The 10,261-nt window shown below is 47.4% G+C and overlaps 1 protein-coding gene across 1 annotated transcript in view; it reads left to right on the forward strand.

The window, feature by feature from the left end:
- Window positions 1-9,258, forward strand: part of KIFAP3 (kinesin associated protein 3) — a 1,147,560-nt gene extending 1,138,302 nt beyond the window's left edge. The window contains exon 20 of the mRNA XM_069231084.1: window positions 8,806-9,258. Coding sequence (XP_069087185.1) covers window positions 8,806-8,914 — 109 coding nt within the window. The 3' untranslated portion in view covers window positions 8,915-9,258. The remainder of the gene's footprint in view (window positions 1-8,805) is intronic.
- The last annotated feature ends 1,003 nt before the right edge of the window (window positions 9,259-10,261 follow it).

A 10,261-nucleotide genomic window follows, 5' to 3' on the forward strand; every position in this document is an offset into this window, starting at 1 on the left:
AGAGGTTCGTGTTAAGCATTTGTCGTACACACACAGGCAATAAATCAGAAACGCACACAAAAAGACTTAACTCTAGGCCAATAGGTTTTTATATGGAAAAATATTGTTTTCTTAATTTATTTCAGAACCACAAGATTCAGATTTTAGGTAAGTACATAAATTGTAAAGTGGACACAAAAATCAACAGTTGCAGGGGCGGTAAGTAATAGTTAGTTTCTCAGGTAAGTAAAGCACTTACAAGTTCAGTCTCCGGGCATAGGCAGCCCACCGTTGGGGGGTTCAAGTCAACCCCAAACACCCAGCACCAGCAACCCAGGGCCGGTCAGGTGCAGAGGTCAAAGTAGGGCCCAAATAGCATAGGTGCCTATGGAGAACATAGGTGCTGCGGTCCTAGTCTGCTAGCAGGTAAGTACCTGCGTCCTCGGGGAGCAGATCAGGGGGGTTTTGTAGAGCACTGGGGACACACACACAGGCACACAAAATACACCCTCAGCGGCACAGGGGCAGCTGGGTGCAGTGTGCAAAGTAGATGTCGGGTGTTGCATTGAAAATAATGGAGGGACCCAGGGGTCACTCTGGCGATGCAGGCAGGGCACAGGGGGGCTTCTCGGACCAGCCACCTACTGGGCTAGGATGAGGGCTGCCTGTTGGTCACTCCTGCACCGATGGCTGGTTCCTCTCGGTCCTGGGGGCTGTGGGTGTAGTGCTTTGTCCAGGCGTTGGGTTCCTTTGTTACTGGGCCGTCGCGGTCAGGGGGAGCCTCCGGATACTTGATAATAATAATAGCTTTATTCGGTCAATAAACGCCTTCAAAGCATAAAAAAAACACAGTGAATAACAGGGTTAAAAGACATAAAATGGAATAAAATAGCACATCCTAATCATAATAACTTATTATGTATATACAATAGTTAAAACTTGTCAATAGTAAAAAACATCCCTTTACATCGTATCTTCTGGTTCCTGCATCCTAAAATAATTAATAATAAAAGAAAGAAACATTTATTTCAATGAGCGGTGTCGTATACTCCAAGCGGTCACAAGGAACTTGCTAACCGCAAGAATGACAGATTTAGTAGTATCGCTCATTAGAATCCTGATAGCTGTGGAGCACTGGCTCAAGCCCAAGTCTCGACAATTTCCACAAATCCATTTTGACCTTGTAATAGTATAAGCAGGGCAAAAAAACGTGAAGTGTTCAATGTTTCAGTGCAACTAGAACAGGCTGGGCAGAGATCAATAGATAAAATAGTTCCCCAACCTTTGGTTAGGGATAGCAGCGGGAGGGTTCCAAAACGAAAGCGAGCATAGAGGCCCTTCCCCAGTACATCAGGAATTAAATCAAGATATTGTTCATACTGGGGATACCACTTGAAGTCTTTGAATGTGTTGGTCAACCGACCATGAGATATACCACAAACCAGGTTGGTTCTTACATAAGACCAGTATGCTGTCTTCAAGATAGTTTTATCAAATCTCTCCAAATTATATGGCTCCTCCCAGAACCTTCGTAGACCCAGAACACGGAACAAGTTCGATACATGCCTAACCCATGGGATGGTACCGCTTCCGGCCTCCTAAGTATATCGAGGACTGTGTCTCTATACAAAAGAAGTTCCGGGACTGTCCAGATCCTTACCCAGTATAGCAAGGGTCTTAGAGTTATCAAATCAGCTATACGATTAAAACCTAAATCCAGGAACAAGGGAATCAGGGGTGTGCTGCGGGGGCACGCAACCAAGGCCCTAGCAAAGTACTGCTAATCTTTTGCTCTCATAAAATCACCATATTTCTGCACCATAAGCGGCAGCGCTCTGCGCCTCTGCTAGGTAAATTTTAATGGCTGGAGCTACAGCTTTAGATAGAGAATTCCTGTAAAAGCGCAGGATAGCAGCCGCTCTGTGCTGAAGAAGCCCAGTGCTTTTGCTAATTTGTTCCTCCCAAAGCAGAAATGTTTTGATAGCCTCACGCCTAGATAGTCTTTGGTCTTAACTCTGTTTAATATGGCCCCATCCAAATTGGTGGTGCATCTCCGACGAGAGCTGGGGGTGAACACCGTCAATTTCATTTTGTTGACATTCAGTTCCAAACCATGATCGTCGCAGAAGGATTTAAATCTGTCTGCAAAGATTTGAAGGCCCATGGTGGTCTTGGAAATAAGAAGAGAGTCGTCAGCAAATAGTAGTATTGGAATCTTTTGCTCATTCAACATAGGAGCGTCATTGGAACATGCAGACAAAATTTGTACCACTCTGTTGATAAATAGGGTAAATATAGTAGGGACCAGAACACAACCCTGGCGAACCCCCCCTCTGTATGGGGATTTTGTCTGTCAGTTCTCCTTGATCGCCCCACCTCACTTGTGCATATATATTGGCGTGTATCCGCTGTAAAAGGAAAACTATATTGTTAGGAACGTCCATCTGGAATAATACTTCCCAAAGCTTTTCCCTGGAAACCAGATCAACGGCAGATCTAAGGTCCACGAAAACAACATACTGTATAGGGATTGTTTCGCGAGAACCACATATTTCCTATACAAGAGAACCAGTCTAAAAGCTTGATCTATTGTGCTGGTTGATGGACGGAAGCCCGCTTGAAGCGTGGAAAGGGCTTGATGGTCTTGGACCCAACTAGTTAGCCTCTCTAATAGTTGCTTAGCAAAGATTTTCTGTAAATTATCAATCAAGCTAATGGGTCTATAATTAACGTGGGAGTTTGCATTGCCCTTTTTGAAGATGGGAATTATCTCGGCTCCCTTCCAGGTGCTAGGAATAGCACCACCAGCAGCAATTCTATTTGAAATCATGTTGATGTACCGGGACCAGATAGTTATTTCGGATTTATATAAATCGCCTGGTATCTTATCAGGCCCAGGAGCTTTCCCTGGTTTTAGAGAGTTGATTGCGGCTATGGTTTCGTCTATGGTAAAGACGAGTGGATCATCACAGTCACCTGGGCCTACCAGATGTAATGAAGTAGAACCGTATGTTAGAGAATGATCAGCTGAGGGGTTGCAGGGAGGTCGACTCAGGGTGTCCACATTGTTGGAGTTGCCTGGGAGTCCTCTCTGCGGTGTTGGTTCTCCTGAACTCGAACAGGGGGCGTCAGGTGCAGAGTGTGAAGACTCACGCTGGCTGCCTAATTAAGCTGAAGAAAGCTGTGTTGGGGTACTGATTGAGACAGTCCCTCAGGGCCAGAGCAAAGTTTGTCATTAAACACACCAACTTTCTGGATTGCTGAGTGCACCATATCCCACCAGCTTGTAATCTATTTTTGCAAACTGAAGCCTCTCAGCTGCGCTGCTTGGCAGCATTAACATTCCACCGAGGCTTCTAGCTGAGTTATTTGCAGACATCACTGGGCAGTCCTGCTGAGAAAACTGCGAGGGGAAATGAAAACGTCCCACAAAGATACACTTAAGTTCCATTCAGCTTACAGCAGGTAGAAGGATGTTCTCCAATCGCCTTGCTTAGCCTGTAGGTCTCAGCAATCCAAGATATATGGGTGTTGGCAATGTTAATGCATTGTGTATATTAATAAAACCAGCCCCGCAGCCGTGCACAGATGCATTAACATAGCCAATGCCTATAGCTTTTGGATTGCCAAGACATATTGGCATTGCCAGTGCTTGTTTAAGAAAGTAAATACTATAAGAACAGAGACGTCAGTTATATGTAATCTGTGGACAGTAAGCAGTGGTGTCAGATAAGTTCTGCTGTGTGTTCACAGATTTGCATAACATGTATCTGATAGAGACTTCTAGTTGCAGATTCCTTACCTTGGAATTTTCCCCCAGGTGTCATACTGGATCCAGAGATTTCTTTTCGAGAAATAGTCTTGCGTGTCGGTAGGTGGCGTCAGTCTTAGTCGCTGTGATGACATCAGGAGTAGTACATAGACGCCGCCTCAGCCCAGTGAAGTCAGTTTCTTTCTTTCCGTGCCACACGTTGATCCATAGAGAGCTACCCTGATCTCTTTTTGACCGATTTCAACCCTTTTGTCGAGTTTTGTGTGAGTTTTTTGGTGGGTCGAGAGGTCCCCAAAGACTGGGTTCAAGCCGTGCACTGCATGATGTCGGTGATGGATCCACATCCGGTTTCTTTGTGGTGCCTGGAGCGCGACCACAAACCGAAGTCGTGCTGCGAGTGCTGGGCCATGCACCCGAAGGCCTTCAAGCTCATTGCAGCCCGGCGCCCGACTCCGCGTAGGTCTCGCTCGAGAGAAAGGTCTCAAGGCTGTTTGCGGAGCCACCACCACTCATCTTCCTCCAAATCTTCGGGTACAGGTAAGAAAAAGAAAAAGTCGAAGCAGTCTCATCGCACTTCGACTTTGCTCCGTTGCTCAGCTGATGCGACGTGGGAGGAGCGTCAACGCTCAAGGCCTCCGTCCTCTGAGCCTGCTTCTGGGTCTGCTCCACTCTTTCCTGAGTTTTCAGGAGCCGGAGCATCCCCCACCCAACTTAGAGTTCTATGAGGCTCATTTTTGGGCAGACCGACCCCGATACGGCGCCTTCAGGCCCAAGGGGTTCGGTTGAGAGGCCTTCGAGTTCCGCGACCGGCAGCTTCGGCTCCAGCCATCGAGGTCCACTCTGGATCAGCTCGCAGATCCACATTGACGCCGATCACACCACTGAGACCTTCCCTGGCACCGGGTCGATTGTCAACGCTCCCGACGTAGGTAGTGCCCACTTTCGACATCAGCCCAATCCATGATGACTCTGAATCGCAGCGGCGTCGGCCAATGCCACCTCTGTCTTCGATGGGGCGACTCTACCCAGGTCAGATTTGGACCCTTTTTCCTATGGGTACGAATTCGGGGAAGTATTGGAGGGGTCCCTGGACCCTTATGAATACCAGGATGACCCATCTTTGGACTGGGCACAGGAATTCGGTGAGGCCAGTGGACTGGACACTTCTCCAGACGCTGGCATGCTGTCTCCTACCGTGGTTATGGCGGACGGAGTAACTTATGCAATGGTGGTCAGTAGGGCGGCTAAAGTCCTTGGCTTTGAGCTACCTACTGTTGAGGTCAAGTCCAACCTCCTGACAGAGGTGCTTCAACCAGGGGCTTCCATATCTAAGCCCTTTTACCAGTCAATGAGGCCCTCACCGATTTCCTTTTGGGTACTTGGTCCAAACCCAACACAGGGGCTCCTGTGAATAGGACTGTCACACGCTGCCATCGGGCCGCCCCGAACAACCCTCAATTCCTGCCCCAACACCCCACGCCTGAGAGTCTTGTCATCCAGGCTTCCTCTTCCACAGGCGCATTCCCTTCCGCACCCCTGGATAGGGAATCAAAAGGCTGGAACAATTTGGGAAGAAGCTGTTTTCTTCCTCCAGTCTTGCGCTGCGGTCTGTGAGCACCGCATGCCTTTTGGGCCGCTATACCCTCTCTTTGTGGGATACGGTTGCGCAAGTTTTGCCGCAGATACCAGAAGAGTCCCGTGCTGTCGTCTCCCAAGCTGTAAACGATGGGAGAGATGCGGCGAAGTTCACAATCCAATGTGGGCTGGACACAACTGACTCTCTGAGCAGATCGGTTGGTACGACGGTGGCCTTGAGACGCCACGCCTGGTTGTGTACTTCCTCAAGAAGGAGAAATTCTAAATGCTCACCCTGGCTCAGGTTCTATCTGCCTTAGACCCAGGAGACTGGATGAAGGCGTTGGACTTGCAGGACACTTATTTCCACATACCCATCCTGCCTGCCCACAGACGTTACCTACGATACTTGGTAGGCCACGAGCACTATCAGTTTATCATGCTCTCCTTCAGCCTTACCAGCTCCCCTCAGGTGTTCATGAAAGTGATGCGGTAGTTGCAGCTCATCTGCGCAGGTTAGGGGTCTCAGTCTTCCCCTTCCTCGACGACTGGCTGTTGAAGGTGGACTCACCCCAGAAAGTCATCTCCCACCTTCGGACTACGGCAAGCCTCCTGCACATGCTGGGGTTCACTATAAATGTGCCGAAGTCACACCTGACTCCCTCTCACACGCTCCCTTTCATCAGAGCTGGACACAGTGCAGTTTCGGGCTTATCCTCCTGAAAAGCGAGTCCAAGATATTCAGGCTATGATTCCGATCTTTCAACCTCTGTCTTGGGTTTCGGTGAGACTGACTCTGAGGCTGCTGGGCCTTATGGCCTCCTGCATCCTGCTAGTGACACATGCCAGATGGCATATGCAGGCTCTGCAGTGGGACTTGAAGTTCCAGTCTGCGCAGCATCAGGGGAATCTCTTCAACATGGTCCAGATCTCGGAGGGGACTGCGGAAGACCTGCAGTGGTGGCTTTTGAATCCGCATTGGGTCCATGGCAGATCCCTCTCCCTTCCCCAACCAGATCTATCTATAGCGACAGATGCATCGCTCTTAGGTTGGGGCGGCCACATGGGAGAGGTGGAGATTAGAGGCTTGTGGTCTCCAACAGAGTCTGGGTTCCATATCAGTCTTCTGGAGCTCCAGGCGATCAGGCTTGCGTTACAAACATTTCTTCCCTCTCTCAAAGGTAAGGTAGTGCAGGTGTTCACGGACAATACTACTGCCATGTGGTACTGCAACAAACAGGGCGGAGTAGGGTCCTGGCCCCTTTGTCAGGAGGCACAACACTTCTGGACAAGGCTGTAACATCAGGGCATTTCTCTGGTGGTTCAACATCTGGCGTGTTCTCAACGCCAGAGCGGACAAACTCAGCCGTCGATGCACAGCTGATCACGAATGACGTCTCCGTCCAGATGTGGTGCAAGGTCTCTTTCAGCAGTGGGGAGAGCCTTGGTTAGATCGGTTCGCCTCTGCAGAGAATGCGCAATGTCAGCTGTTTTGTGCGTTGGAGTTTCCAAGGCGGCACTCGCTCAGAGATGCTTTTTGTCTCTAATGGAACTCCAGCCTCCTTTACGCCTGTACCACTTCTGCCCAGAGTTCTCAAGATGATCAGGAACGACCGGGCCTAAGTCACCTTGGTGGGTCCGGACTAGGCATGGAGAGTATGGTATCCAGAGCTATTGAGTATGGACATCGATCCTCCACTCAGACTGCCTCTTCTGGCAGATCTTCTGTTGCAGCAGCAGGGGACGGTTCTCCACTCAAACGTGACCAATCTCCGCCTTCATGAGTGAAGATTGAGCGGTGCCAGTTGACGACTTTTGATCTTCCACCCGAAGTCTGTGATGTTATCTGGGCAGCTACGCGCCCCTCCACCAAAACGGTATATGCTTGTCGTTGGCATAAATTTGTGGCATGGTGCACCAACAAATCTGTTGATCCCCTCTCTCCCCTTCTATCTGAGGTTCTTTTGTTCATTCTTTCTTTGGCCCAACAGGGCTCTGCTTTGGGCACACTTAAAGGGTATTTATCTGCCATTTCGGCCTTCCTTAGGTTACCTGATCAGCCCTCACTCTTTAAGTCTCCCATTGTGAGTAGATTCCTAAAAGTTCTCAATCATTTATTTCCTCCCACTCCGTTTATTATGCCTCAGTAGGACCTCAATTTTGTCCTTACTTGTTTAATGTGTACTCCCTTTAAGCCGATGCAAAATTGTCTCTTACGGCTCCTGAACTTCAAAACTGACTTTCTTGTTGCCATCACTTCTACTAGCAGGGTGGGTGAGTGAGCTTCAGGCCCTTTCGTCCAAACCTCCATTCTTGACTGTGCACCCTGACAAAGTGGTGTTGCGCACTAAGGATTTCTTCCTTACCAACGTGGTTATAGCTTTTCATGTAGGCCAGTCCATCATTCTGCCTATTTTTTACACACCCCCACATCCTTCCCGTGAGGAGGAGATACTCCACCGTCTGGATCCAAAAAGATCGTTTGCGTTCTATTTTAATCCTACTAAAGATTTCTGGGTGGACGATCAACTCTTTGTTGGGTATGTGGGTGTGAATGGGTACTTCTTTGCATCACGATGTGCTATGCTTTGGCCAAGAAGGAACCCACTGAGGGCTTGCATGCTCGTTCCACCAGAGCGACTGCTGCTTCCACTGTGTTAGCACACAGAGTTCCTGTCTTGGATATCTGCCAGGCAGCTAAGTGGGCATCCCGGCTCATGTTTGCTAAACACTACTGCCTGGACAGTCAGGTCCGTTGGGACAGCTACTTTGGTCGTTCAGTCCTGCAGGACTTTATAGTATGATCTTGGTTTGCAGCCCACCTCTGAGGATGGCATTGCTTCTGTTCCAAGGTAAGGAAACTGCAACAAGAAGTCTCTATCAGATGTACAAGTTACTTACGTTCAGTAACAAAATATCTGGTAGAGACATATTCTAGTTGCAGATTCCTTACCGACCTACCCATCATCTCTGCTTGCAAACTGTTTTTTAGGGACAGGGATTCCCTCTTCTGGTCCTTAGCTTTGGCGCACCAATCTCAGTGTTCTTAGCGGCTCTGCACCTTGTCGTGGAAAGTGGTTAAATGAAACTGACGTCACTGCACTGAGGCAATGTCTGTGTACTACTCCCGACCTCATCACGGTGACTACGACGCCCGCGGAGTCGACCGATGCCACCTACCAACGCGCAAGAGTATTGCTCAAAGAAAAATCTCCGGATCCAGTCTGACGCCTGGGGAAATTCTAAGGTAAGGAATCTGCAACTAGAATGTGTCTCTAACAGATATTTTGTTACCAAAGGTAAGTAACTTGTAAGTTTGTGAGTAAAAACCTTTAAACTGGTTAGCCTGGAAAATATAGGTAGATATTTTAGGATTTTAATCTCAAACTGTTTACTTTCAACATGATCGGAGGTTTAAACGCTCTGTTCAAGTATGGTAAAAACTTTAAGCCTTTTTTGCATTTCTTGTCTTTTCTTAGAATTGTAATGGATGGATTTGGACAGCCAGTTGCCATACCTGGACGCCCTACAACAGCATATGGCTATCGTCCTGATGAACCTTACTACTACGGTTTTGGGGCTCGATAGAGAATGTATGGAAATTGTTCTCCCGCTTGTCAATCAGTTTGGATGGCGATTGGAAACAAACAATGGATCAACAGAATGTCGAAAACATTCTTTACATGTGTGACCTGAATATTTTTTCCTCCTTTCGCTTTTCTCCTCTACGTACCTTCTCTGCAGTGTTTGTTGGAATCATCCCATCATACGTCCTGTTATGCCGCAATTGCAAACCATGTCTAGCCACAAACCTTGCAGAAATTTTTGGTTGATTTGTTTTATAGGTCAACATAACTTCTTAACATTTAGAACGAGCAGTGCATTATATAAATGTGTGGTTGTGGCAATTTATTAAACTTACTTGGTCTGAGTGCCTGACCATTCTTTTTGAGCTCACTGGACTTCTAAGCATGAGTGTACCTTTTTGCTTTCACTTCAACTGTCCTTCCTCTCTGCTTCATTCAAGGATCATGCAAGGTGCTATGCACAAGGCTGCTTTTGAGGTGACCGAATGAAGGACTGCAGAGGCACGCAAAAGGCAGTTAGGATTTTACCTGGAATGCATGGCTGGGTACAAAACAGTTTTACATCATTGATCTTCAGATATCTGTTATGCATTTGCCACTGCTGTCTCTTTCCTGGCTTACCTTTTCTGAGTGCTTGTTACAAACCGCAACTGTTTGCAAACGTCACAGAATGTTTTGGTTTATTTTGTACACTGTTGGTATTGTGATTCATCCGAATATGTGTCACATCATTCATGATGTCTCACAAATATTAATGAGGGGGCACATAAGTCAGCAATGGATCAAATCATTCAGGAGTTTGCCGATGACCAGAAGGGATCGGCACTGTCCCACTACCTTCCACCACCCCCTCAATGAACAGGATCTTTTTCTCAGCAGATCGGAGAAAACAAAGGGCCTGGTTTAGATTTCGGTGGAGGGGTTATTCCATCTGCTGAAATCTAAATCTTATTTTTTCCTATAGTATTTAGATTTCAGCAGTCAGGATATCTGTCACCGTAGTGGCAGAGTAACCCCAACCCTGCCGCCAAAATCTAAATTAGGCTCAAAGTTAGAAAAACAACTATGGGCCTAAATAGGTATTCATGTGTGTAGTGTAGATATATATTAGAAGGATGTCATAGAGAAACCCTTCCATGACGTACATATTTGTTAATAAGACAATGAAAGAGTTAAAGCAATTGCATTTTGTGGCACATTACATGTGGTTTTAAGTAGTCCCCTCTGATAACCATTTGTATTGTATTGTACAATTTATAAAGTGCCTACTACATCTATATGAAGTTCTGAAGTGCTTACCCACTTGAGTAGCACGGGCAGGGTGTGTTGTTGAAAAAGAGTTGTCTTC

This window comes from Pleurodeles waltl, chromosome 4_2 (genome assembly GCF_031143425.1).
Source record: "Pleurodeles waltl isolate 20211129_DDA chromosome 4_2, aPleWal1.hap1.20221129, whole genome shotgun sequence".
NCBI classification, from domain to species: domain Eukaryota; kingdom Metazoa; phylum Chordata; class Amphibia; order Caudata; family Salamandridae; genus Pleurodeles; species Pleurodeles waltl.